The sequence below is a fragment of the Mobula birostris genome, chromosome 1 (genome assembly GCF_030028105.1).
Source record: "Mobula birostris isolate sMobBir1 chromosome 1, sMobBir1.hap1, whole genome shotgun sequence".
Taxonomy (NCBI): Eukaryota; Metazoa; Chordata; class Chondrichthyes; order Myliobatiformes; family Myliobatidae; genus Mobula; species Mobula birostris.
This window is the reverse complement of record NC_092370.1, coordinates 233,560,255-233,586,602: the sequence shown is the minus strand read 5'-3', so window position 1 is coordinate 233,586,602 and position 26,348 is coordinate 233,560,255. Positions and strand designations below refer to the sequence as shown.

Below are 26,348 nucleotides of genomic sequence, written 5' to 3'. Positions count from 1 at the left end.
GAGAAGGACACAAGAATGATCGGTGGAGTAGTCGATAAGGTGGAAGATTGTGAAAAGATACTGAGGGACATGGATCATTTGGAAAATTGGGAGGAGCAGTGGCAGATGGAGTTTAATTCAGACAAGTGTGAGATAATGCACTTTGAGACGATAAATGCAAAAGATGGAACATACCTCTGGAATGTTGTAAATAGAAATAAGATCAGATAAAGATTTATTTGTCACATGTACATCAAAACATATAGAGAAATGTTTGTGTCAAATCAAATCAATGAAGATTGTGCTGGGAAGCCCACAAATGTTGTCATGCTTCCACAGCCAATATACCATGTTCATAGCTTATTACTTGTAACCATATGTCTTTGGAGTGGGGGAAGAAACTGGGACACCCTTAAGTAATGCACAGGTCATAGGGAGAACGTATAAACTCTTTTCAGACAGTAGTGGAAATTGAACTCTGATCTTACAGATGGCACTGTAAAGCAATTGCACTGACTGATTTGCTACTATGCTGTCACTGTGCTTGATGTACAGAGGGACATTCCGGTTCTATTTCATAAAATCACAATCAAGTTTATTACCTCTGATATATATTGTGAGTTATAATAAGAAATACATACAAAATAAATAAATAGTACAATAAAGTGCAAAATAGCAAGACTGGGTTCATGGGCTGTTCGGAAACCTGATGGCAACAGGGAAGAAGCTGTCTCTAAAACATTGAGTGTCCATTCACAGGCTCCTGTACCTCCTCCCTGATGGTAGTAATAAGAAGAGAGCATCTCCTGGATAGTGAGGGTGTTTAACAGGGAATGATACCTTCTTGAGGTGCCATCTTTTGAAGATGTCTTTGATGGTGGGGAGACTAGTGCCTATGATGGAGCTGTCTGAGTTTACAACCCTTTGCAGCTGTTTCCCATACTGTGCCTTGGTGTCTCCATACCAGGCAGTGATGCAAGCAGTCAGAATAGTCTCCTCGGGACATTTGTAGCTGTTTTCTAATCTTTGGTGACATATCAAATCTCCAAAACTCTTAATGAAGTTCAGACACCGGCACACTTTCTTCATGATTGCATCAATGTGTTAGGCCCAGGATAGATTCTCTGAGATGCTGACTCCCAGAGTTTGAAGCTGTTCACTTTTCTGCTGCTGGCCCCTCACTGAGGACTGGTATGTGTTCTCCTGACTTCCCCTTCCAGAAGTCCACAATCAATTCCTTGGTCATACTGACATCGACTGCAAGGTGGTTGTAATTGTCCTCGGCACATGTAAAAAATTCTGTAAAGCAAAGATGCATTCAAAAATAATGAATTGAAAAGTTTCTAAGTATCAAAAAACTTACAATAAAGAGCTAAATGAAGTAAAAAACTAAAATGAAATTAATATTTGATGTGACCAGCCCTTGCCTTTAACACTGCATCAATTCTCTAAGTTATGTTGTCATCCAATTTCATAAGAAAATTGGCTGGTAGTGAAGCATCTTGGAGAACATTTCCTTCAACTTCCCTCAGATTCTAGCTCTCACCAACATACTAGGGGCAACTTACATTGACCAAGTGACTTCCCAACCCTCGTATCTTTGGGACATGGGAGGAAACTGGAGTATACAGAAGTTGTCATAGGGAGAATGTGTAAGTCTCCTCGTAGACAGCACCCATTGGGCAGAAGGTACAAAAGCCCGAAAGCATCAGGCTCTAGGACAGCTTCTATAGAATGTTCCCTCGTACGTTACGATGGACTTTTGACTTCATTATCTATCTCATTGTGATCTTAAAATATACTGCACTTTATTCTGCATTCTTATCTACTTCACTACACAATTGTAGTGCATTGACCTGTATCAGTGGTTCCCAAACTTTTTCGGGTTACCTACCCTTTGGCTCCCAGACCACATTCCCGGTGACCCCTTTTCCTTTTTCGGTCATTACATAAAAATTATAAAGAATTTTGATTCATGATGCACAGTGAAAGAAGATAGGAACTTCAAGTTCAAAAGAGTGACAAATAATTGCAAAAATTATTCAAATATATTTAAAACTACAAATAAAGGTATTTCTTTAGTTAATACTTTAGTCAGATCCCCACGTTCAGTAATTTGCAGTCTGTTTTGTTGTTTTGAAAGAAGTTGGATGATTGCACTGAAACCACGCTCACTAAATATGATATTGGAAAGGCAATAAAGAATATTTTCACCTTTTCCCACAGTGCAGGATAGCATTCAGAGATTTCTTTCTGCAATCGCATTTGTTAATGTGAATTTTTGAACCTCAGCTTCAGCTCAAGGTCATTTTGTAGCAAGATCAGTTCTTTCTCCATCCTTCCTGTTAATTCCTCAATACAAGTGTTATTACCCAATCTGGAATTTGGATTGAGAGAAGATCCTGAAATCTCTCCGACATATCTTTATGCAACTCACCCAGGTTTGCACAGTATATTTGAAAATCATCATCTGGTGTTCTTTCTTTCTCTTTCAACTCAGAGAGGCTTGGAAATTGAAAAAGGTGGTGACGACCAGTATTGCACTTATGTAGGGTTAACTTAGAACAGAAATGTGAAGGCGACTGATTTGACTTTGATAAAATTCACATTATTTCCTTGGAATTGAAGATTGATTTAATTAAACTTTGCAATAGTTTCTGACAAATAGGCAATATCCCGCCTAATATTCTTGAGTTGATTACCGAATGAAGCATTGGAAGTCTTCAAAGAATTTTATCACAGTTTCAAAATATGCATAAAAGTGTCTCAGGCAGTTTTCTTCTGAGGGTACATCCACACTAGACCAGATAAATCTGTAACCGAAGCTTTTTCTCTTCGTTCTGACCCTTCTTCCACGCTGGAACGGCATTTTCCTCCCCCGAAAACGGAGCTTTTCTAAAACGCCCTCCAGAGTGTGTAAATTTGAAAACGCCAGTTGTGCAGAGCAGTGTGGACGGGGTAACCAGAGATTTCTAAAAACACTGTCATGACGTGCCGGAATAGGTGGCGGTGGCAGCGCGGCATTTCATTGTTTTCTTGAACACAACTCCCCACACAACCTAACAATTTCAGAACAGACGGCAACGAGACTGAAGCCAGAAGAGTTAGAAATGTACTCTCCAGATACTTTGACCCATAACTTACTGAATAAATAAGTGTAAACAACAGGAATTCTGCAGATGCTGGAAATTCAAGCAACACACATCAAAGTTGCTGGCGAACGCAGCAGGCCAGGCAGCATCTCTAGGAAGAGGTGCAGTCGACGTTTCAGGCCGAGACCCTTCGTCAGGACTAACCGAAGAGTGAGTAAGGGATTTGAAAGTTGGAGGGGGAGGGGGAGATCCAAAATGATAGGAGAAGACAGGAGGGGGAGGGATAGAGCCAAGAGCTGGACAGGTGATAGGCAAAAGGGGATACAAGAGGATCATGGGACAGGAGGTCCGGGAAGAAAGACGGGGGGGGGGCACCCAGAGGATGGACAAGAGGTATATTCAAAGGGACAGAGGGAGAAAAAGGAGAGTGAGAGAAAGAATGTGTGCATAAAAATGAGTAACAGATGGGATACGAGGGGGAGGTGGGGCATTAGCGGAAGTTAGAGAAGTCGATGTTCATGCCATCAGGTTGGAGGCTACCCAGACGGAATATAAGGTGTTGTTCCTCCAACCTGAGTGTGGCTTCATCTTTATAGTAGAGGAGGCCGTGGATGGACATGTCAGAATGAGAATGGGATGTGGAATTAAAATGTGTGGCCACTGGGAGATCCTGCTTTCTCTGGCGGACAGAGCGTAGATGTTCAGCAAAGCGGTCTCCCAGTCTGCGTCGGGTCTCGCCAATATATAAAAGGCCACATCGGGAGCAATGGACGCAGTATATCACCCCAGTCGACTCACAGGTGAAGTGTTGCCTCACCTGGAAGGACTGTTTGGGGCCCTGAATGGTGGTAAGGGAGGAAGTGTAAGGGCATGTGTAGTACTTGTTCCGCTTACACGGATAAGTGCCAGGAGGGAGATCAGTGAGGAGGGAAGGGGGGGACGAATGGACAAAGGAGTTGTGTAGGGAGTGATCCCTGCGGAATGCAGAGAGAGGGGGGGAGGGAAAGATGTGCTTAGTGGTGGGATCCCGTTGGAGGTGGCGGAAGTTACGGAGAATAATATGTTGGACCCAGAGGCTGGTGGGGTGGTAGGTGAGGACCAGGGGAACCCTATTCCTAGTGGGGTGGCGAGAGGATGGAGTGAGAGCAGATGTATGTGAAATGGGGGAGATGCGTTTAAGAGCTCCACCTCCCCCTCGTATCCCATCTGTTACTCATTTTTATGCACACATTCTTTCTCTCACTCTCCTTTTTCTCCCTCTGTCCCTCTGAATATACCTCTTGCCCATCCTCTGGGTCCCCCCTCCCCGTCTTTCTTCCCGGACCTCCTGTCCCATGATCCTCTCGTAACCCCTTTTGCCTATCACCTGTCCAGCTCTTGGCTCTATCCCTCCCCCTCCTGTCTTCTCCTATCATTTTGGATCTCCCCCTCCCTCTCCAACTTTCAAATCCCTTACTCACTCTTCCTTCAGTTAGTCCTGACGAAGGGTCTCGGCCTGAAACGTCGACTGCACCTCTTCCTACAGATGCTGCCTGGCCTGCTGCGTTCACCAGCAACTTTGATGTGTGTTGAATAAATAAGTGTACTCACTTTGCCCTGTTTTCTGTCCTTGCTTGTATGAAGGTGGTTTACCTATTTATGCAAGTACTTCTCTGACAATAGATGTGTAACAGCCTCATGTAACATTGTATGGAAATACTGATGCAGACATGTTTTATACATTTAACAAGGTGTTTTATTAATGCAACAGAGTTAGTCAGTTTTTCAGTATTTGTCGTCAGCCGGGTCATACTATCCGTGAACTTCCTGTCGGTTGCCTCCATACACTCCAGTATTTTTTTTTTAGTTTTAAGTCCTCCTGCGCGAGACCAACAGCTGTCCCTTGTTTGGCAATTTCCTTTTAAATTTTTCTAGTCTGTAGCTGCATAAACGCGCATTTTCACAGCGAGATTCGACACCAAACATGTCGCTTGTTTTCTGTAGATGTGTCCTGCACATGCCCAGTAAGAGGAGATTCGCCCAAATACCCGTTTTAATGTGGACAGAGGTATTTTCAAAAACTCTTGGTGTGGACGCCTATCGTTTTTATGCAAAACCAGCATTTTCAAAATTATCCGGTCTAGTGTGGACGTAGCCTGAGAGACATCTGACTTCTGTGTGCAGCAGCAAGCATTCAGGCTGTTCACCATTCTCAATACAAAGCTCTCAAAATAGATGAGATTTGAGAGCATCGAACTGGATTTTTTTTACCACTGTGATAATAGTATTTAATGATTTTTGTGGCTGAGTACAGTTTTTTTGTGACCAGATCTTGTCTGAATTACACAGTAAATGGTAAATCTGTTAGGTTCAGCTTTTTTCAAGAAAGTAATAATATATGCCGGCGTCCTGTCATTAATAGTGCCCCTTCTGTTGCACAAGCAAGAATATTGCACTGCTTTAAGTGACTGGGACTGAGTTTACATGCATGTGTGCAGCATTAGTGAGTAGAATGTCCTTCTCTTTGAAAAACTGATCAACAACCCAAAATATTGACTCTTCATTCGTATCTGTTTCTAGTCCTCTTGCAAATAACAACTCGTGAACCATGCTTTCATCTGTTATGAAGCGAACATAATCAAGAAGTAAAGATTTGTTGCCTGGCAAAGTTGACTCATTCAACTGCAAAGCAAATTATTTTGTCCTAAGTGTGTTGCACAGTGTGTCTTCCAACTTCTGGGGCACTTCATCTATTTTTTGAACAGAGTTGTCGCTGAGTGGAATCGATTTAATTATTTGGTCTGGTGACTTATGCAAAACCATACTCAGAACCTCCCTTACCCAGCATCAGAATCAGAGGGTGAGAGGTGACATGATAGAAGTATATAAGATGATGAAATGCATTGATCGTGTGGATAGTCAGAGGCTTTTTCCCAGGGCTGGAATGGCTAGCACTAGAGGACACAGTTTAAGGTGCTTGGAAGTTGGTACAGAGGAGACGTCAGGGGTAAGTTTTTTATGCAGAGATGGTGAGTGTGTGGAATGGGCTGCCGCCGACGGTGGTGGAGGCAGATATAGTAGGGTCTTTTAAGAGACCTCTGAACAGGTACGTGGAGCTCAGAAAAATAGTGGGCTGTGGGTAACCCTAGGTAATTTCTAAGGTAAGGACTTGTTGAGCACAGCCTTGTGGGCCGAAGGGCCTGTATTGTGCTGTAGGTTTTCTATGTTTCTATCAGGTTTATTATCACCAGCATGTGTTGTAAAATTTGTTAACTTAGCAACAATAGTTCAATACAGTTGTTACATACCTCATGGAGATCTTGTGACTTTCTTGTGAGAATGATGTAATGGTCTTTTGGAGGTCACCTGATGTAATTTTCCCGCCGATGTGAGGTCATGTGATGACATGTTCACCACGGGTATAAAAGGGAAGACCCCTGGTGACGCAGTTAGTTTTCCAGTTAGAATGTCAATGAGATACTCCGCTCCGCTGCGTATTTGCATTATGACGCAGTTTTGATTTTTAAATGGAGTTTTATGTTCTATTGTAAGGTACAGAAATACTGGGCCGGCAGTTTGACCAATTGCTGCCAGGTTTGTTAATGTATCTTTTCAGTAACATTGGAGAGTGAAGCCGGGAGCCTGAGGAGACGTTTGACGGGTTTGGAAAGGATCGACCATTATTGAATTCGTTCAAGAGAGAGTGATCTGCATGAGATAGCCTCTGCTAAAAGTGGCAGAAAAGGCTGTGCAGGATCTATTCTACGGGAAGAAGCGGTCAGTGCCTTTAAAACCATTTTATTTCCGTCGTCGTGAATCCTGCGGACAAGGCAGGATCCGGCTGGGAGTGGCAGCGACATCGTGTCTTCGAGGAATTCGTTACTTTATGAAAGTCTCTCCTAATTGACTATATAAATCTATTGGACTTTAACATTTACCATTCGAAGAACTGTGTTTGAACTTATCGCTTCAAGAACTGGTTTCGCATTTATCACTTTTAAGAGCTAGTACTGAGTAGCGGTTTAATGAATGGCTGCATAGCAGTTTACTTCCAGTTAGAGTTTTCGTTTTTTGTTCATTGTTTATCAGGGTTTAATAAATGCTTGTTTGTTTCTAAATTCTGACTTGATATATTCATTGTTGCCGATCACATGACACAGTACATAATATAGAAAAAACTAAAATAATAATAATAATAATAATAATAATAAAGAAATAAGTGGTAAGTACTGCTGACACAATCAGTTCTTCTCCAACTGTATTGGGCTTTCCAGATTTAGCAATAAGCAATGAAATTTGTATGAAACACTCAAATCATCACTGTTTGGTTGCAGAGTGCTGGCAAACATGTTTTGAAGTGTTTTATGTTTCTCAAAGTTTTCACAAAATGACTGAAAATAAGCCAAGTTCTTGTTTCCTTTATCAGAGTGTATTCTTTCAAATGATGAAGGAGCCTGGATGGTTTCATTGTCTCATTTGAAAAAAGCTTTTCACACATCAGATATACCGGCTGCTGTTGTTCACTTGTTACTAGTATAAATCTGTATTTATCGTCTACACTTCTTTTTCATTTGGTCTGCATCTTCCATTTTCGTTATGGTTTAATGACCATGATCAATCAACTGAAGGTTTAAAGTGGGGCAGCGATATCTCGGTTGAGCCATGTGCTAGGGAAATGCAGTCAAGCCAATTCAAAAGGGTAGTTTTGAACTTTACCCCATTGAACGCCATATCATAATTCACAGGAATTGTGTCACTGCATGGTTAGAGCATGGGAATTATACTACAGTAGAGAATGGCAATAATGCACAGGCTGAGCCAAGGAATACAATTTCTTCAATATCTTATGTTATGCTAAATACAGAAGTGTTACATTGCTTTTCGACCACTATAATGTGCTTCGAGCAAAATCTAAGAGAACGGTGAGTTAGCAAGGAATAGGGTGCTGATTATCGTAATTAATTAAGCCTATAAACCCTCAGCTGCCCCCCCCTTGCTATTGACCGTTCCCCCCCCCCCACTGCTCCCTTATCTTTTTTGTCCCCTTTGGAACTCCCAATATCCCAGACAGGTAGTATCACCCACTTTGGGAATCAATGATCTATAAGGACGGTATATAAGACAGGGTTTTCACTGTGCCCTTGTACATGTGAGAATAATAAACCAATTTACTAACTTTTACAGATATAGTGCAGGCAGACAATAAATTGCAAGAGCCATGACATTGTAGGTTGTGAAGGCAAGAAAGCATCTTTAAGAGTTCTCTTTCCACAACTGCTGTCTGGCCTGCTGAGTGTTTTTCTGTTTTTTATCTCGGATTTTCAATAGCTGCAGGTATTCTGATTTTATTTTCCTTTGACAAGGAGCTGGAGTGACTCTGGCCCATGGCCTCTTTCTGTGCTGTAACTATTGTGTGTTTACAGCCTATGCTCCTCCAGTTCTCACCTACACTGAAACACCCTTCCTGTCTTCATATCATATGTTATAACTGGACATTATAACAGAAGTGGGCCGAGCAATGGCAGTTGGAGTTCAATTTGGAAAAGTGTGAAGTGATTCACTTTGGAAGGTTGAACTAGAAGGCAGGCTACAGAATTAATGACAGGATTGTTAACAGTGTAGAGCAACAGAGGGATCTTGGGGTCCACATCCATAGGTCCTTCAAAGTTGCTGTGCAAGTTGATAGTGTGGTTAAGAAGGCCTTCATTAGCTCCATGATGTACGAGTTAAAGTCCCAGATGTAACTCACCAGATCTATTCTCAACATGCGTCCAAATAGTTTCCCCAGGTGGGTATTTAAAGGCAAGTGTCTCCATGAAGTACTGGGACTCATGTTCATAACTGTAACTGTGGGTCCAGTTAAATATGAGATGGGAAATACTCAGGATCAGGTTTAATATCATTGGCATATGTTGTGAAATTTGTTGTTATGCAATAGCAGTATGTAGTAGTAAATTAGAGTGAGAACTATGTATAAAAAGAGTTCAATATGTAGTGCAAAAAGAGAAAAAGAAAGTAGTGAGGCTCAATGTCCATTCAGAAACCAGATAGCAGAGGGTAAGAAGCTATTCCTGAATCTTTGAGTCTGTGCTTTCAGGCTCCTGATGGTAGTAATGAGAAGAGGGCTGTGGTAAAGTCAGTGTATTCTGAAACTGGGTAAATACAGTTATGGTAAAGGGAAACACCACCTTTTGGTCTCTTCTCTGTACTTGCCTAACCTTTGGATTGTTTTGTCCTGCAGGTAAAAGGGATTCTTCAAGTGGTTTATTTGGGATCAGCCGGCCTGGGAGTTTCCAGACACTTTCTGATTGTAAGTACTTTTTTTTGGCTTTACAGTTATTTGGGCCATCGGTTAATCGGGGCAGCCACTCATTTGGGATAACACAAAGAACAAAAACAATTCAAAGAAATAGCGTTAGTCACATGCATGTCATGTGGCTTAGAGCAAATAGTTGTTAAATAGCGTTACTTGCGTATTTGTGTTAATAAAAACAGTGATTTTTGTCACTGATGGTTGGCGAGTAATACAGAGTAAGACAATTCAGAACCGTTTTGCTCACTGTGGTTTCAGGCATTCTGGCTTGAAGATATCAGATATGGCTGGGAGTGAAAATGAAACAATTTCACTACTTCAGCAAGTTAGGGGGATCTGTCAGGTTGCATGGGGATTGTGAGTGAACAGACCTTTTCAAGTCCAGCCACAAATTCTCAGTTGGTTTGAAGTCTGGACTCTGACTTGGCCACTCCAGGACATTAACTTGTTGTTTTTAAGCCATTCCTGTGTAGCTTTGGCTTAATGCTTGGGGTCATGGTCTTGCTGGAAAACACATCTCCCAAGTCGCAGTTCTCTTGCAGACTGCATCAGGTTTTCCTCCAGGATTTCCCCGTATTTTGCTGCATTCATTTTACTCTCTTCCTTCACAAGCCTTCCAGGGCCTGCTGCAGTGAAGCATCCCCACAGCATGATGCAGCCACCACCATGCTTCACTGTAGGGATGGTGTGTTTTTGATGACGTGCGGTATTCGGCTTACGGCAAACGTAGCATTTAGTCTGATAGCCAGAAAGCTCAATTTTGGTTTTATCAAACCATAGAATCTTTTTCCAGCTGATTTCAGAGTCTCCCACATGCCTTCTGGCAAACTCTAGCCGAGATTTCATGTCAGTTTTTATTCAGCAATGGTTTTCTCTTTGCCACTCTCTCATAAAGCTGCAACTGGTGAACCATCTGGGCAACAGTTGCTGATTGCACAGTCTCTCTCATCTCAGCCACTAAAGCTTGTAACTCCTCCAGAGTTGTCATAGGTCTCTTGGTGGCCTCCCTCACGAGTCCCCTTCTTGCATAGCCAGATTTACAGCTGTGCTATATTCTTTCCATTTCTTGATGATTGACTTACCTGCACTCCAAGGGATTTTCAGTGACTTGGAAATTTTCTTGTATCCATCTCCTGACGTGCTTTTCAATAACCCTTTCATGGAGTTGCTTGGAGTGTTCTTTTGTCTTCATGGTGTAGTTTTTGCCAGGATACTGACTCACCAACATTTGGACATTCCAGATTTGGGTGTATTTTTACTACAACAGTTGAAACACCTTGACTGCACATTGGTCTCCAAAAACAGATCTCAATTATGAGACTTCTAAAACCAGTTGGCTGCGCCAGTGATGATTTGGTGTGACATATTAAAGGGGGTGAATACTTATACAATCAACTATTTATGCTTTCTGTCATTCCATCATGGCTGTTCATTGTACTTCTCAACTCCATTCTCCCCGTTAACTTTGATGCTCTTATTAATCAAGAGCCTATCAACCTCCACTTTTTATACAGGTGTCCCCCGCTTTTCAAACGTTCGCTTTAGGAAACCTCACTGTTATGAAAGACCTACATTAGTACCCTATTTTCACTTTCAGAAGGTGTTTTCACTGTTACGAAAAAAAATTCAGCGCACGATAAAAGGCAGCGCGCCCCGAGCAGCCACTCTCCCCCGGATTCGGAACTGCTTTGCTTTAACACGTTGCATTGAGCAGTCATTTGCAAGATGAGTTCTATGGTATTGGAAAAGCCTGAAAGAGCTCGTAAGGGTGTTACATTTATGGTAAAACTAGACATAATTAAGCGTTTTGATCATGGTGAACGAAGTAAGGACAATGCGAGTTTGGCTTGTGGAAGTTGACGAAGATGATGTTGAAGAGGTTTTGGCATCCCATCACCAAGAACTGACAGGTGAAGAACTGATGCAATTGGAAGAAAAAAGGATAACAATCGAAACTGAATGAGTAATGATAAAGTACGACTTTAATTTTGAAAGGGTACATCGGTTTAGGGGATATTTGCAGGGTGGTTTGAGTCCTTATTAAAGAACTGTGTGATAGAATAATGTGCGAGGCTCAGCAGTCAAGCAAGCCTTCCGCATCAGCCACAGCAGACGACGAACCTCGACCTTCGACATTGAGGCAGGCAGTCATAGGAGAAGATGAGCTGCCTGCTCTAATAGAAACAGGCGACGAGATGACACCCCAGTGTCCCACCACCCCAACCCCCAGGCCACAGACAGATACCGATCCGCGGAGAATGCAAAGGTAGCCGGGAGGCACACAGCACGTCTTTAAGAAAAAAGCCAAAATAAACATGCTAATTAATTAGGTGCCGCCGACAAGTAATTGTCGGCCCAGATCAGAGACAATGCAATTGGAAATCAGCACTGACCTGGGCAGACAATTACGCGCGGCACCTAATTAATTAGCATGTTTGTTTTGGCTTTTTTCTTAAAGATGTGCTGTGTACCTCCCAGCTACCGCTGGACCCCTGTGTTCTTCACGGCAATGTATCGCTCAGCGGCCTGGAGGGTGGGGGCCACTGCACCACCCCAGCCTGCGACAACTCAGTCTAACACACCATCATCAGTGTGCTCGCTGTCTTCCCGATTCCCGTAAGTGGTACTACACTGTACATACATTATTTCTACCTTATATCGGCTGTGTATTTTTACGTGTTATTTGGTATGATTTGGCAGCTTCATAGTTTAAAGGTTACTGGAGAGCGCTTGCGCCGTGTTTTTGCCAACAGCGCTTGGGTGAGATTTTCTGCCGACGACGCTTGCATGAGATTTTCGCTACAGAGATCTGTGCCGGCAATGATTGTGGAAAAGTATTTCTACTTTATATAGGCTATGAATTTATCATATCATTCCTGCTTTTACTATATGTTACTGTTATTTTAGGTTTTATGTGTCATTTGGGATGATTTGGTAGGTTTAGGCCTGTGAACGCTCACAAAATTTTCCCATATAAATAAATGGTAATTGCTTCTTCGCTTTACGATATTTCGGCTTACAAACCGTTTCATAGGAATGCTCTACCGTCGGATGGCGGGGGAAACCTGTATACCCAATGACTTGGCTTCCACTGTCGTCTTTGGTAAGAATTCCACAAATTCACCAGCCTCTGGCTGGAGAAATTCGTCCTCTTCTCAGTTCTAAAGGATAGTCCTTCTGTTCTGATGCTGTGCCCTCTGCTCTTCAACTCACCAACTATAGGAAACATCCTCTCCATATCCACTCTCTCTAGGCATTTCAATATAGGGAGGGTTGCTGCACATTTAGTCAGTAAGTGGCTGGAGGAAGCTCTCTATTGGGTCCTTCACAAGAAGCTGTATGTTCTTGTCCAGTGGAGGAAACGTGGAGCTGATCACTTTCATGATTAACAGAGCAAAAGGTGAAAGGGATTTAACAAAAAAAGAATTTTGCTTCATTGTATGCAAAGTTTTGGTCACTCTCCAATATTTCTCTGCCCAGCTGCCACAGGCATACCCACCAGATATGCACCTGATCTACGTAAATCAAAGACGGATTATAAGGTAGGTACATTTAATCTGTCCACTACTCAAGTTACAAACTAGTCCTGTTTTATGGTTTTAGTACTTATAATCTTGAGAATTGGAAACAGGAGCCATCTATCTAGTCCTTCGAGTCTGATTCACTATTCCATGGATCACATCAAACCCATTTTCCTACCCAGTTGCTCTGTCCCACAGTTTCCTGGCTGTCCAATAATCTATCCCTATCAGTCTCATATATTCTTAACAATTTGGCTGTCCAGGTTTGAGAATTTTGAAGAATCTGTGAAAATGCTTTTCTTTATTTCACTCCCAAGTGTTCAACCCTTTTATTTGTGACTCACTTCTTCTCTTTACTCAGGACAAAAAGGGAGAGGGTAGAGCAAGACGGAGGGAAGGGAGGGGGAAGAGCTCGGGGAAGCAAGCTTTTTCCACTGAGGTTGGGTGTGATCAGAACTAGAGGTCATAGGTTAAGGGTGAAAAGTGAAACATTTAAGGGAAATCTGAGGGGGAATTTCTTCACTAAGGGGGTGATATGAGTGTGGGATGAGCTGGCAGCAAAAGTGGGATGAAGGTTCAACTGCAACATTTAAGTGAAGTTTGGATAAGTACGTGGATGGTGATGGAGGACTATGTCCTGGTGCAGTTTGATGGGACTGGGCAGAATAAAGGGCCTGCTTCTGTTCTGTAGTGATGTGTTACTCTATAGCTCCCACGGTACAGTGATCAGAACAGTACGCATTGCTCCAATTGCGGCCTTACCAATATCTTGTATATCTGTAACCTGATATCCCAATCCTGTACTCAGTATCCTGAACAATGAAGACAAGCATGCCACACAGCTTCTTCACCACCTGTGCCACGACTTTCCTCACCCCTGGAAAGGTCTAACGCATGAGGTTTTTCTATTCATTTCATTGTAATTAGAAAACAGATTCAGACATTAAAAGTAATAACATTTGGATATATGCTTATCGTTTTTGATTATTGAAAATACTGTCTAATAATAATAGACAATTGGTTCCTTATTTCACATTTCTTCTCCTTTAAGATCTTGATAATTTAAACAAAAATTACACTGCCATTTAATACTAATGGGTTGGTTGTGTGAAAATTATTGTGGAGCTTGTACGATTATGATTGTGGAGATTCACTGTGCATTTCCCGTTGCCTTTCCACAGGACTTTTCGATGGACTGGAGTCCAGAGCAGACAGTTAGACAAATGCAGAAAGGACGAGTATGGTGAAATTATTGTAGATATTCTTCTCTTCCCCCATCAGATGTTTCTTTTTCTCCCTCTCTTTTCCTGAAGGCCTTGCCTCCTTTCCAAAGGCACCGGACACTTGCCTTCTCCTTGGTCCAGCAACCATTATGTCTGAGTATTAAACCAAGGGTATAGTTGGAGTCAAATCAAATCGGATTCTGATCCTTGCTTGTTATACATCTATGATTGCTTTCTGGGATTGTTAGATCACAAGTTTAGTCTCTCTCTTCAGTTCCAGAGGCTGTCACCAGTTGTAGAGGCCAAAAGCCATCCTAAAGAGAGTAACATGACATCCATGAAAATACCAGTCTTTGCCTGATTGCGGCAAGGCGCCGTAGTAATTTGTAATAAGCCCCTTGCTGAGAACCAGTAGCCATGGCCAGTTACAATGAACCAGAGGTCGGGGCTAGTTGCAGGGGTCCATTGGCCATATCCCATGGTGTTAATCTAGTAGCCAAGGTCCATTGGGCATGGTCAGCTGCAGCGAGTCAGTGCCCAAGGTCCAGTGGTGATGAGCCAGTGGCCGTGGTTGACTCAGCCCTTGCTGTAAGATGTTTCTGGAGTGGAAGTGGAAAGACAGCTTCAAACTGAAAGTATTTTCAGAACAGACACATGAACTCTGCACCTTGTCCTACCTGACTCCTGTACTGATTTTGTTTTCAGATGTACTCCTTAGAGAGGTTTCGTTCTCTGAAAGACAAACTGCTTCTTGTAGATGAAGCTGTGCAAACACATGATGGAAATGTCATCACTGCTGTAAGTGTTCGCCAGGAACTTCATTTGAAATTTATTGCTCTTTGTCAACGTGTGAAAGAAATCGTGAACAGTCCATGTGTAATATACCATAAATTTTATGGACACTTTTCTGGGAATGAATATTATTCTTTTGGAGAAGCTGAACAGGATCACTGCACACATACTTATATAATATCCAAAGCATGATTCTGTTCGTGTTTCTTCAGGCAGGGTCTTAGATTCCATTTGATCTGTTTAGAAAGCAGATGAGCAATTGGCCATTAAACTAACAAGAAGAGAAACTTCTTTATGAGCCTTCAGAATTCTCTGTACATAGAGGGATGTTGATACTCAGTTTTGGTATATTGTTAAAGCTAGAGGTACAGTACTGTAGATATTTACAAATCTCAGTTTATAATTGTTGTGTTGACAAATTTCTCCAGAGTTTGTGTCTCTATTCATGGTTAGCTTAGCCTCCCAAATAGTCTAAAATCCAGCAGAGTGAGTGGAGCTGGACTGGAAGATAGAAGTGTCGTGTTGAATTATCGGTTTCTGTGCTGTTATATACATCCCAGTGAAGGTACAGTGGAGAGGCAACATCATCTGGCTTAGAGTAGGAAAAGCAGAACAACAAAAAAAACGAGCTGCTGGAGGAACGATGTTGGAATGGGTAAGGGGAATAGAGAAGTTGATGTTGTGAGAGCAGTTGGAAATGAAAAGGGATCAAAGGTTCATTTTATTCTATGCACGCATAATACACTCTGGCATTCATCTTTTCCAGATAGTCATGAAATGCCGAAAGACCACGGGAGTTGTGTAAAAAAAGCCATCAACTCCCCCGCACCCCCCCGGCATAAGAATGGAAAAGAAACAAAACTTGTAGACCCAAAATCCCCCACCCCTCCCCACAGCAGAAAAACAGTGAGAGTAGCTTCAAATCACCCTCCCCAGAGAAAAAACAGTGACAATAACAATCCCTGTCCTGGTCACTCACAGAAAAGAACATCGACAATAGCATCAAAGTCCCCAGCCCTCCCTCCCCACACAAAGGAGTATGGTGAAATTATTGTAGATATTCTTCTCTTCCCCCATCAGATGTTTCTTTTTCTCCCTCTCTTTTCCTGAAGGCCTTGCCTCCTTTCCAAAGGCACCGGACACTTGCCTTCTCCTTGGTCCAGCAACCATTATGTCTGAGTATTAAACCAAGGGTATAGTTGGAGTCAAATCAAATCGGCCACTAGAAAGAAAACACTGAGAAACTGAAGGAGACCAATATAAAGTACAGTCCAATAATCACATAACTCTCAGACTATTGAAAATGTCTGTCCGTCAGCATATGAGGAGAGCAGCCGTACGAACTCATTCCTTCCATGAAGAGTGACCGCCATGCCAGGTCCAAACACTGCCAATCTGGCTGCTGACCATTGTCGCCGCGGTGGCCTCTATTGGGAGCGATAGCTGATCCCCTCCGCATTCACCTTGATGCTTCAATCTTCCTTGCCATATCAAGAGAGAGTCATTCATGACCCCGCGCTCTGTCTCTGGTCTTTCCCACGAGTCAGCTTGTGTTCTCGGTCCTTGTCAGGTCCCCTTCTCTGATCTTCTCCTTAAAGCAGCTCTCCGGACACAGCAGAGCACTAGATTATTTGATCGAGTTCCAAACCACACGTCACAGGCTTCAACAGTTTCCGTAACAGAAACAAGACAAAAAGAATGAGCAGAAGGCATAGAAAAAGTGAAATAATTGAAGAGATTAGCTATCTGAAAGATGTCGCCTGAGGACTTATGCGCTGACGTCATCTTGACTGGAAGACAAAGATCGAGAGAGGGGAACAAATCAGAAGGGGTTATCCAAGAGCTAGAAGAGTGTTGAAGATGTGAGAAAGGATCATCACTGTGAAAAGCTGGAGGTGGTTAGAACATGTTGCAACATTATGTACCAGGAGATTTTATCTCAATGCCTCACTTCTCCACACACGCTGTATCCCCTTGAGCTTAGAGATGTTTTCATCAAAATATACAAAACTCTTCAGGTCTCTGCAATGTACCTGTGGGGATGATTTTTCCATTGGTTGGTATTTAAAATGCTTTATAACTTGCAACATACTTGATCCTCCCAGCTGAACGTATGGCATGGTGAAGGAGTAGTCATTTTCTGACTTACCATACTTCTGTCAGTGGCTTACCTCTGGATTATAACTATGCTTGAACTACTTATGTTAATTAAGAAGGGCAAATTACCTGTCTAATACTTGTATTTGTGGAGGCCAGGTCATTGGGTGTATTTAAGGCAGAGATTGATAGATTCTTGATTGGACATAGCAGCAAAGGTTACGGGGAGAAAGCCGACAAATGAGGTTGAGGAGGGGTAAAAAGGACCAGCCATGATTGAATGGCGGAGCAGACTCGATGGGCCAAGTGGCTTAATTCTGCTCCTATATCTTATGGTATTGGAGTCAATGTGTGCAAAAACTTTTTTTTCCTTGCAGATTTTGATCTTCCTGAAGAAAACATTAAGCAAAGGTAATTTGGTCTTCACCCATTTGTGCTTGTGATGTTTAGACATCAGCATTGAGATGAATATGAAGGCTTATCTATGAGTTAGCTTGTTCTCCAAATGGGTAAGATGAATTTACTGATACCAGTTGTTTTACTGAGTAATTCAGTCTCAGCCTCAGAACTGTTGGTGGATTTAAGTTTCTGCATGCATCAGGGAAGGAGGTAGATCAAGGATCAACTTTATTCACCATATACATTTACAAGTATTAGGAAAATGCTGTGCTATGTTAGCGCCACATGCAACAAAAAAAATCAACGTTCAACAGTTATAAAGAATTTAAAAAAATAATGTTAGAGGTTAAAACGCAAACAACAGTTAGTCCTGACGAAGGGTCTCGGCCTGAAACGTCGACTGTACCTCTTCCTAGAGATGCTGCCCGGCCTGCTGCGTTCACCAGCAACTTTGATGTGTGTTGCTTAGAGGTTAAAGTATGGATATGGATTGAAACATGCATAAATACCAGCATGTATATATTTATAATGTACACAGCTCTATAAAAAGTGGTTGAAAGTGTTTACAGTGCAGTACAGTGACTGAGGCATTATATAGACAGGGGAGAGGGGGCTAACTAGAATGGTTGATCAGATTAACTATTAAGACGGCATGAAGTTTGTTTTTTGTCTTACTAGTCTATAGTGCTTTCCAGTAGGGAGCTTTTGGAAAAGGCAGTTTCCAGGGTGCTTAGTGTACACAGTGATTTTGTTTTCCTGCCCACTTCTTTGTCCTGGACACATGCATGACTTGCAGTCATGGTAGACTGCAGCCAATCAGTTTTCTGCAGTTTTCAATATTCTGAGATGATGCTGCATCAAACCAGACAGGAATGGATGATGTCAGAATGCTCTCTATGATGGCAGTGTAGAATTGCAATAGTACATTCTGGGAAAGATGATTTATACCAGCTGCCGCAAGAAGTACATCTCTGCCGAGCCTTTTTGCTAATGGAGATTTGTTCTCCCACAAAGTCTTGTGAAATAATAATGTCGAGAAGCCTGAATGTTGAAATTATGCTATCTCCCCACCATTGAGCACATCTGTCGTAAGAAAGCAGCGTCCATCATTAGGGACCCCCACCATCCTTGCCAGGATCTCTCCTCACTGTTGCCATCATGTAGGAACGTCATTTCACTCAAATTCACTTGCCCCATCATTAAAATGTTCCCTCAACCTATGGACTCACTTTCAAGGTCTCTTTGTCTCATGTTCTCGATATTTATTGCTTATTTATTGATTATTATTATTATTTATTTCTTTTTGTATTTGCACAGTTTATTGTTTCTTGCACATTGGTTGTTGGTTCACCCTGTAGGGTGCAGTCTTTCATTGATTCTGTTGTGTTTCTGGTATCTACTGTGATTGTCCGCAAGAAAGTGAATCTCAGGTTTTTATATGGTGACATTTATATACCCTGACAATAAATTTCCTTGGAACTGTAGAGTTGTTGATGGTAAGTGTTTGGAGAGGAGGCATATTTCTCCTGAACTCAATATGCATCTCTGCCATTTTGAGGGCATTCAGCTCCAAGTTCCAGGTAGCTAATACCTGGAACATGGTGTTAAGAATGGAAGTGGAAGCAGATACGATGAGTAGCATTTTGATCAGCACATGAACAGGCTGAGAAGGGGGGATATAGACTCTGTGCAGGCAGATGGGATGAGTTCTGATGGGATGGGATGAGTACTGACGAAGGGTCTCGGTCCGAAACATCGACTGTTTATTCGTCTCCATTGAAGCCGCCTGACCTGCTGAGTTCTTCCAGCATTTTGTGTGTGTTACTCTTGATTTACAGCATTTGCAGAATCTCTTGTGTTTGGGATTAGTCTAGATTGGTATCATTGTAGACATAGACTGAAGACCAGCATTGTAATGTGTGGTGATTTGAGTTACTGTCACTTTCTTGTCAGTTTGAGCCAGTCTGGCCATTCTCCTCTAACTTCTCTTATTAACAAGGTGCTTTTGCCCACAGAACAGCTGCTTGCTAGATACTTATTGTTTTTCATACCATTCTCTGTAAACCCTAGAAACTGTTGCGCATGAAAATCTCAGGAGATTAGCAGTTCTGAGATACCTGAGAAAAGGATTAATGGTATACTACATGAAGACAATTTCTCACCAGCTTTCTCTTGCAGAATTACCTTTTGAGGGCAGTAACCTTGTCCTGGTTTTGAATAAGTCAGACAGTAATGATGAAGCTTGATACTCTTGTGTGGCCACACAACAGCGCTGTTGCATGCTGTGGAGTTAATGAAGCCTGTGCACTCTCAAAATGTTAATGGAGCAGTGGAGAACCTTTTGTACAGGGGAGGGTTGGGTTACTCAGGGTGACACGGTAGTGTAGTAGTTAGCACAATGCTTCACAGTCCCCAGCGGCCCGTGTTCAATTCCTACCACTGCCTGGAAGGAGTTTGTACTTTCTCCCTGAGACCACGCTGATTTCCTCTGGGTGCTCTGGTTTCCACCCACAGTCCAATGGTGTGTGAGTTAATTGGTCATTGTAAATTGTCCCGTGATTAGGCTAGTGTTAAGTTGGAGAGGTTGGACAACATGGCTCAAAGGGCCTGCGCTGTGCTGTATCTCAATGAATAAATATGCTTCCCTTTAACCTCATGTCACTAAATATTGATGTAAGATCACAAGCCTAGAACATTACCTCTGCTCCTCTCTCAGCAGATGAAAATAAGGATGTAAGAGACAGAGGCAGAGGTGGGGCCATTCAAATGCTTCTACTTGCTCCATCATGGCTGAACTCTTATCATGGGGCCTCTTTCCTGTTCTAACCACATAATCCTTAATTCATCTGAAAGTCTACTGACCACAGTATTCAGTGCCTGAACCTGAACAGTTCTCTTATGTAGATAATTCCAATTATCAATCATTAGCCATATCTCAGAAAGCATATGTTGTCATTGGAGAGAGTCCAGAAGAGGTTCACGAGGATGATTCTGGGAATGAAGGGGTTAATGTATGAGGAACGTTTGGCAGCTTTGGATCTGTGCTCACTGGAATTTAGAAGAATGCTGTGGGGGGTGGAATCTCATTGAAACCTACTGACGTGTTGAGAGGACTAGATAGGGTGGATGTGGGGAGGATGTTTCCCATGGTGGGGGTATCCAGAACCAGAGGGCGCAGCCTCAAAATTGAGGGGTGACCATTTAGAACAGAGGTAAGGAGGAGTTTTTTTAGCCAGAGAGTAGTGAATCTGTGAAATGCTCTGCCAAAGACTGCAGTGGAGGCCGAGTCCGTGGGTATGTTTAAAGCGGAAGTTGATCATTTCCTGATCGGTCGGGGCATCAAAGGATATGGCGAGAAGGCAGGTGTATGGGGTTGAGTGGGATCTGGGATCACCCATGATGGAATGGCAGAGCAGACATGATGGGCTGAGTGGCCTAATTCTGCTCCTATGCCTTATGGACAATCTTAGTCATACCCTAGGTGAAGAAATATTTTCTTGTCTCTCTGTGGAAAACCCGACATCTTATTTTGAGATGTCCAAGGCGGGGAAGTGTCATTGCCAGTCGAGTCCCTTGACTGCTTAGCTCACCTCTCCGCGCACGGACCTTTGGTTTCTCCCTTTCGTCTTGCCAAATATTTGCTTACCAGCTCTATCTATTACCCCCCTCTACTACCTCACTCACTGCACTGCACTGTAAGCTCTTTAAACCACTTCTTATAATGCTGCTTACATTGTAGATACATGCTGGTATTTATTCTAAATCCGAACTTTAACTTCTAAATTATTTTTGGGTGATTCTTTGTCCTTTGTAATTGTTTGGTTTTGCTGTTTTGTGTTGCATGTCATGCCAACACACGAGACCATGGGAAAAACGTTCAGGCTCCTTATAGACTGAGTTGGGAATTGAATCCTCACTCTTCTGATTGCTGGTGCTGTAAAGTGTTACGCTAACCACTACGCTATGAGAAGTTTGCATGTTTTTCCTGCAATCGTGCTTTTTTCCCCCAGTGTCCTCCCACGCACCAAAGGTGTGCTGGTAGGATATTGTCCCCTGTAACTTACTTCTTAGTGCGGGTAAGGGGTGATAGAAATTAAGCAGAGTTGAAGGGTGGTGCATGAGAGGGAATAATTTGTTGGGAAATAAGGAGAGGAGCAATGGTACTGACAGGATTGTTACGCTGGTATTCTATGGGATAAAATGTCCTCCTCCTACAAACAATAAGTAAATGTAAAATAATAGCCAGTGTCAATAATTACAACCATGACCCTATTTGTTTCACTGTTTAAAACCCAGTTGGTAGACTGATGTCCTCTAAAGGAATTCTGTTATCCTCTCTGGATCATCTGTGACTCCAGACCCACAGTACAGTTGACTTGTAGAAGTGGCCTAGCAAGCAACACACGTCAGGCAACAGGGATTGGCTACAAGAGTTAACATTGTCGGTGTCATCCTCCGAAAATAAGGAGAGTGGATTAACTATAGGGTGACACAGTAGTGTAGCGGTTGGCGCAGTTGGTTTGCAGCGGAGTTTGATCCCTGCCGCTGTCAGTACAGAGTTTGAACGTTCTGCCCATGACTGTGTAGGGTTCGTCCAGGTGCTCTGGTTTCCTTCCAAAAATGTACAGGTTAGGGTTAGTGAGTTGGTGGCAACATTTGCACAAACCTTGCTAATTTGCTTTGACATACTTGTGACAAGTAAAGCTAACCTTATCTTACATAATTTTATAAAATGGAGCTGAATAAATGTCTAAAGAGTTTGGAAATAGAAATGGCAAAATAGCCACCTTCTGGAACATTTCATGGTTCTGACTATTGCAATAGAGAATGATAGACTGCTTTTTAAAAGTCTCTCGTTTGTCGAAGCCCTTGATGCCTACGTAGCAGTTGACTTGACTTGCAGGTATCATTCCGATTCTGTCCCACTGATTGCACATGCACGTTTGTGTTTTACAGAGGTTCTGTTTCGAGAGCTGCAGTACAAGCAGGTTGCTCTGCAGCAATTTGTCCACTATCTGAAGGAGACGGGAGAACAGAAACTACTGATGGAGATGCTCAGGTAAGACGGCTGATCTTGTATTCCATACTTCCTGTTGGCATTTTGTTTGGATTTTGGAGTGCAGGACGAGGAAGCAGTTGGCAGTCCCTGGGTTGCGTAAGGGCTCCATTTCTAATAATTGTCCATAGGCTGATTTTTCTGTAAATCTAAATTGTCGGTTTCCATATCGTATCGTCGGACACACACTATAATTATTTAATTTCATTGAACAATCATCCTAACTCTACCCATGATAAACTAATGGGAAATATATATATATATATATATATATACTCAGTGGCCATTTTATTAAGTAAAGCTGTACACCAGCTAGTTAATGCAAATATCTATTCAGCCAATCATGTGGGGGGGGGGGCAACACAATACATAACAGCATTCAGGTATGGTCAAGAGATTCAGTTGTTCAGACCAAACATCAGAATGGGGGAAGAAATGTGATCTAAGTGACTTTGACCATGGAACAATTGTCGGTGCCAGTTAGGGTGGTTTGAGCATCTCAGAAACTGCTGATCTCCTGGGATTTTCATGCATAGCAGTCTTCTAGAGTTTACAGAGAGTTATGCATAAAACAAAAAAAAACATCCAGCGAGTGGCAGTTCTGTATGTGAAAATGCCTTGTTAATGAGAGAGGAGACTGGTTCAAATTAACAGGAAGGCAACTGTTACCCTCAAATAACCACAAATTACAACGATAGTGTGAAAAGGAGCATCTCTGAACAGTGATGTGCAAAAGAACACATTGAATCTTGAAGTGGATGGGCTTCCGTAGAAGCAGAAGACCACAAAAAATACACTCAATTGCCACTTTATTAGGTACAGGAGTTACAAGGCCACTGAGTGTATAAACATAATTATACATGAATATCATGAAATATTATTATTAGTAATAGTATTATTGCTACCTTGAGAAGTGCTTTCCTAATGTATGGGAGAATTTGCAAAAGGTGGATTTCCTTAGGTCAGGACAGGTTAGGTCATTCATAACTAGTAAATTAACTAATTAAATTCACACAGGAGTGTTGAAACATGAAGTGAATGCCCTGGTTATCCAAGCAAACATTGATGTTATATCCTGCTTGTGCTGACATTTTCCCTAGCCCCACAGTCCCCCACCCGTCATCTCTGGAATTTTTAGTCAACTTGGAATTTCTGAGTGAATTTGGCGGTGACTAATTACCATTGTAACAGAAGTGTGGAATTAGATTTTAACATGAAGCGTCTGTAGCATCAAATCCAGCAGAGGGCAGTTTCAAAGAGATAAAGTTATACCAGATATGGATGAGTTGGGCTTTAGTCATAGTTATTCCAAAAATCAATATGTATCCTATGAATTTAGCATGCATAGTGACATTATCCTTTATTTCTTTCAATACAGAACCCTGGGGAGGACAGAAGAGTTTGCAGTAAGTATCCCCTGGCTGGGTACAGAACCCATCTAAATCCTATACAGTTGTCAACACACAGGCTGAATTCCATAATTATTAGCATCAGAATCATGGTACAGAACTTTTTAATCCAGGTGCTTGGACAGAGCCTGTACCACAACAGAATGGGTCCTAAGTTCAGTTAATTAACAAGATATTTTAAAATTCTCAATTCAGTAGTCAAGTCAAATTTATTGTCACGTGCACCAGTACGGTAAGCAGGTACAATGAAAAATCAGGATCAGTTTTATTATCATTCACATCATTGGAAAATTTGTGGCAGTATAGCAGAGCAGGATATGAAAATTACCAGAATGCAAAAGAGGAATCGTGAGGTAGTGTTCATGGTTTCATGGACTGTTCAGGTATCTGATAGCAGACTGGAAGAAGCCATTCCTAAAAGTTGGAGTGTGGGTCTTCAGTCTCCTGTATCATTTCCCTGCTTGCAGCAGCTTCACAGGCATGTACATAAATAGTCATAGTCATACTTTATTGATCCCGGGGGAAATTGGTTTTTGTTACAGTTGCACCATAGATAATAAATAGTAATAAAACCATAAATAGTTAGATAGTAATATGTAAATGCCAGGAAATAAGTCCAGGGCCAGCCTATTGGCTCAGGGTGTCTGACCCTCCAAGGGAGGAATTGTAAAGTTTGATGGCCACAGGCAGGAATGACTTCCTATGACGCTCTGTGTTGCATCTCGGTGCAATGAGTCTCTGGCTGAATGTACTCCTGTGAAAAGGACTGTGCAAGGCAAGACGTTAGTGTAAAAAATAAACAATGACAAGCCCATGGAGGAGGTGGGCCATAGTCTTCCATTGCTGAGGTTGGGTTGGAGCTGTGCAGGTCGTTTCAAGATCCTGATGGTTGTAGCAAAGTAGTTGTTCTTGAACCTGGTGGTGTGGGGATTCAGGCTTCTGTACTTTCTGCCGAACCTCGGTGGTGAGGGTCAGTGATGATAGATGCCACCTTGAAGCAGCACCCTGCAGATGTTTGAGGGTGGGGAGGGCTGTGTCCACTACCCTCTGCACCCTCTTGCAGCCCTGTGCCTCCTAGTTTTGGACTCACCTGTCCTGGGGAAAAGTTCATACAGGCAATCGCATCTTTTCTACAATCTCCATTAGCACTGATGCACCACAAGGCTCTGTACTTAGACCCTGTGCTCTTCTTGCTTTATACTTATGACTGTGTGGGTAAGCCCAGCTCCAATGCCAGATTAAAGCTTGCTGACGACACAACTGTCATTGGCCGAATCAAAGGTGGTGACAAGTCGGCAGATAGGAGGAGAGATTGAAAATCTGACTGAGTGGTGCCACAGCAACAACCTCTCACTCAACGTCAGCAAGACCAAGGAGCTGATTATTGACTTCAAGAGGAGGAAACTGGAAGTCTTTGAGCCAATCCTCGTTGGGGGATCAGAGGTGGAGTGGGTCAGCAAATTTGAATTCCCAGGCGTTATCATTTCAGAGGATTGACACTTGGCCCAGCACATAAGTGCCATTACAAAGAAAGCATTGCAGCACCTCTACTTTCTTAAAAGTTTGCGAAGTTTCAGCATGTCATCTAAAACCTTTCACAAACTTCTACAGATGTGTGGTGAAGAGTATATTGACTGGATGCATCACGGCCTTGCATGGAAACACCAATTCCTTTGAATGGAAGAGCCTCCAAAAAGTAGTGGATATGGCCCAATCCATGACGGGTAAAGCCCGCCCCACCATTAAGCACATCTACACTGAACGAAGACACTGGAAGGCAGCATCCACCATTAAGAATCCCCACCATCCGGGCCATGCTTTCTTCTCATTGCTTCCATAGGAGCCTCAGGATGCACACCACCAAGTTCAGGAACAGTTACTACCCTACAATCATTGGTCTCTTGAAGTGGAGGGGATAACTTCACTCACTCCATCCTATGGACTGACTTTCAAGGATTCTTCATTTCATGTTCTCGATACTTATTGCTTATCTATTTATTTATTATTAATTTTCTCTTGTCTTTTTGTATTCGCACACTTTGTTAGAGGCGGTCTTTCATTGATTCTATTATTTTTTTGTATTTATAAGACCGTAAGACATAGGAGCAGAATTAGGCCCTTTGGCCCATGGAGTCTGCTCCACCATTCAATCACGGCTGATCCTTTTTTCCCCTCCTCAGCCCCACATCCCAGTCTTCTCCCCGTAACCTCTGATGTTGTGTCCAATCAAGCTGTGCCTTAAATCTACTGAATGACCTGGCCTCCACAGCTGCCTGTAGTAACAGATTCCACAAATTCACCACCCTCTGGCTAAAGAAATTTCTCCACATCTCTGTTTTAAATGGTTGCCCCTCTATCCTGAGGCTGTGCCCTCTTGTCCTAGACTCCCCCACCATGAGAAACATCCTTTCCGCATCTACTCTGCTGACGCCTTTCAACATTTAAAAGGTTTCAATGAGATCCCCCTCATCCTTCTAAATTCCAGGAA

At 42.5% G+C, this 26,348-nt stretch overlaps 1 protein-coding gene across 2 annotated transcripts in view; it reads left to right on the top strand.

Annotated features, from left to right (window-relative positions):
- The window catches only part of vipas39 (VPS33B interacting protein, apical-basolateral polarity regulator, spe-39 homolog), a 74,860-nt gene that overhangs the window by 10,614 nt on the left and 37,898 nt on the right, over nucleotides 1-26,348 (top strand). The window contains exons 5-11 of one of the 2 annotated variants that reach the window (XM_072273381.1): nucleotides 9,292-9,360; nucleotides 12,844-12,905; nucleotides 14,066-14,122; nucleotides 14,813-14,905; nucleotides 17,374-17,407; nucleotides 22,352-22,454; nucleotides 23,830-23,857. In XM_072273381.1, coding sequence (XP_072129482.1) covers nucleotides 9,292-9,360; nucleotides 12,844-12,905; nucleotides 14,066-14,122; nucleotides 14,813-14,905; nucleotides 17,374-17,407; nucleotides 22,352-22,454; nucleotides 23,830-23,857 — 446 coding nt within the window. The remainder of the gene's footprint in view (nucleotides 1-9,291; nucleotides 9,361-12,843; nucleotides 12,906-14,065; nucleotides 14,123-14,812; nucleotides 14,906-17,373; nucleotides 17,408-22,351; nucleotides 22,455-23,829; nucleotides 23,858-26,348) is intronic. The other variant, XM_072273391.1, reaches the window with a different exon arrangement.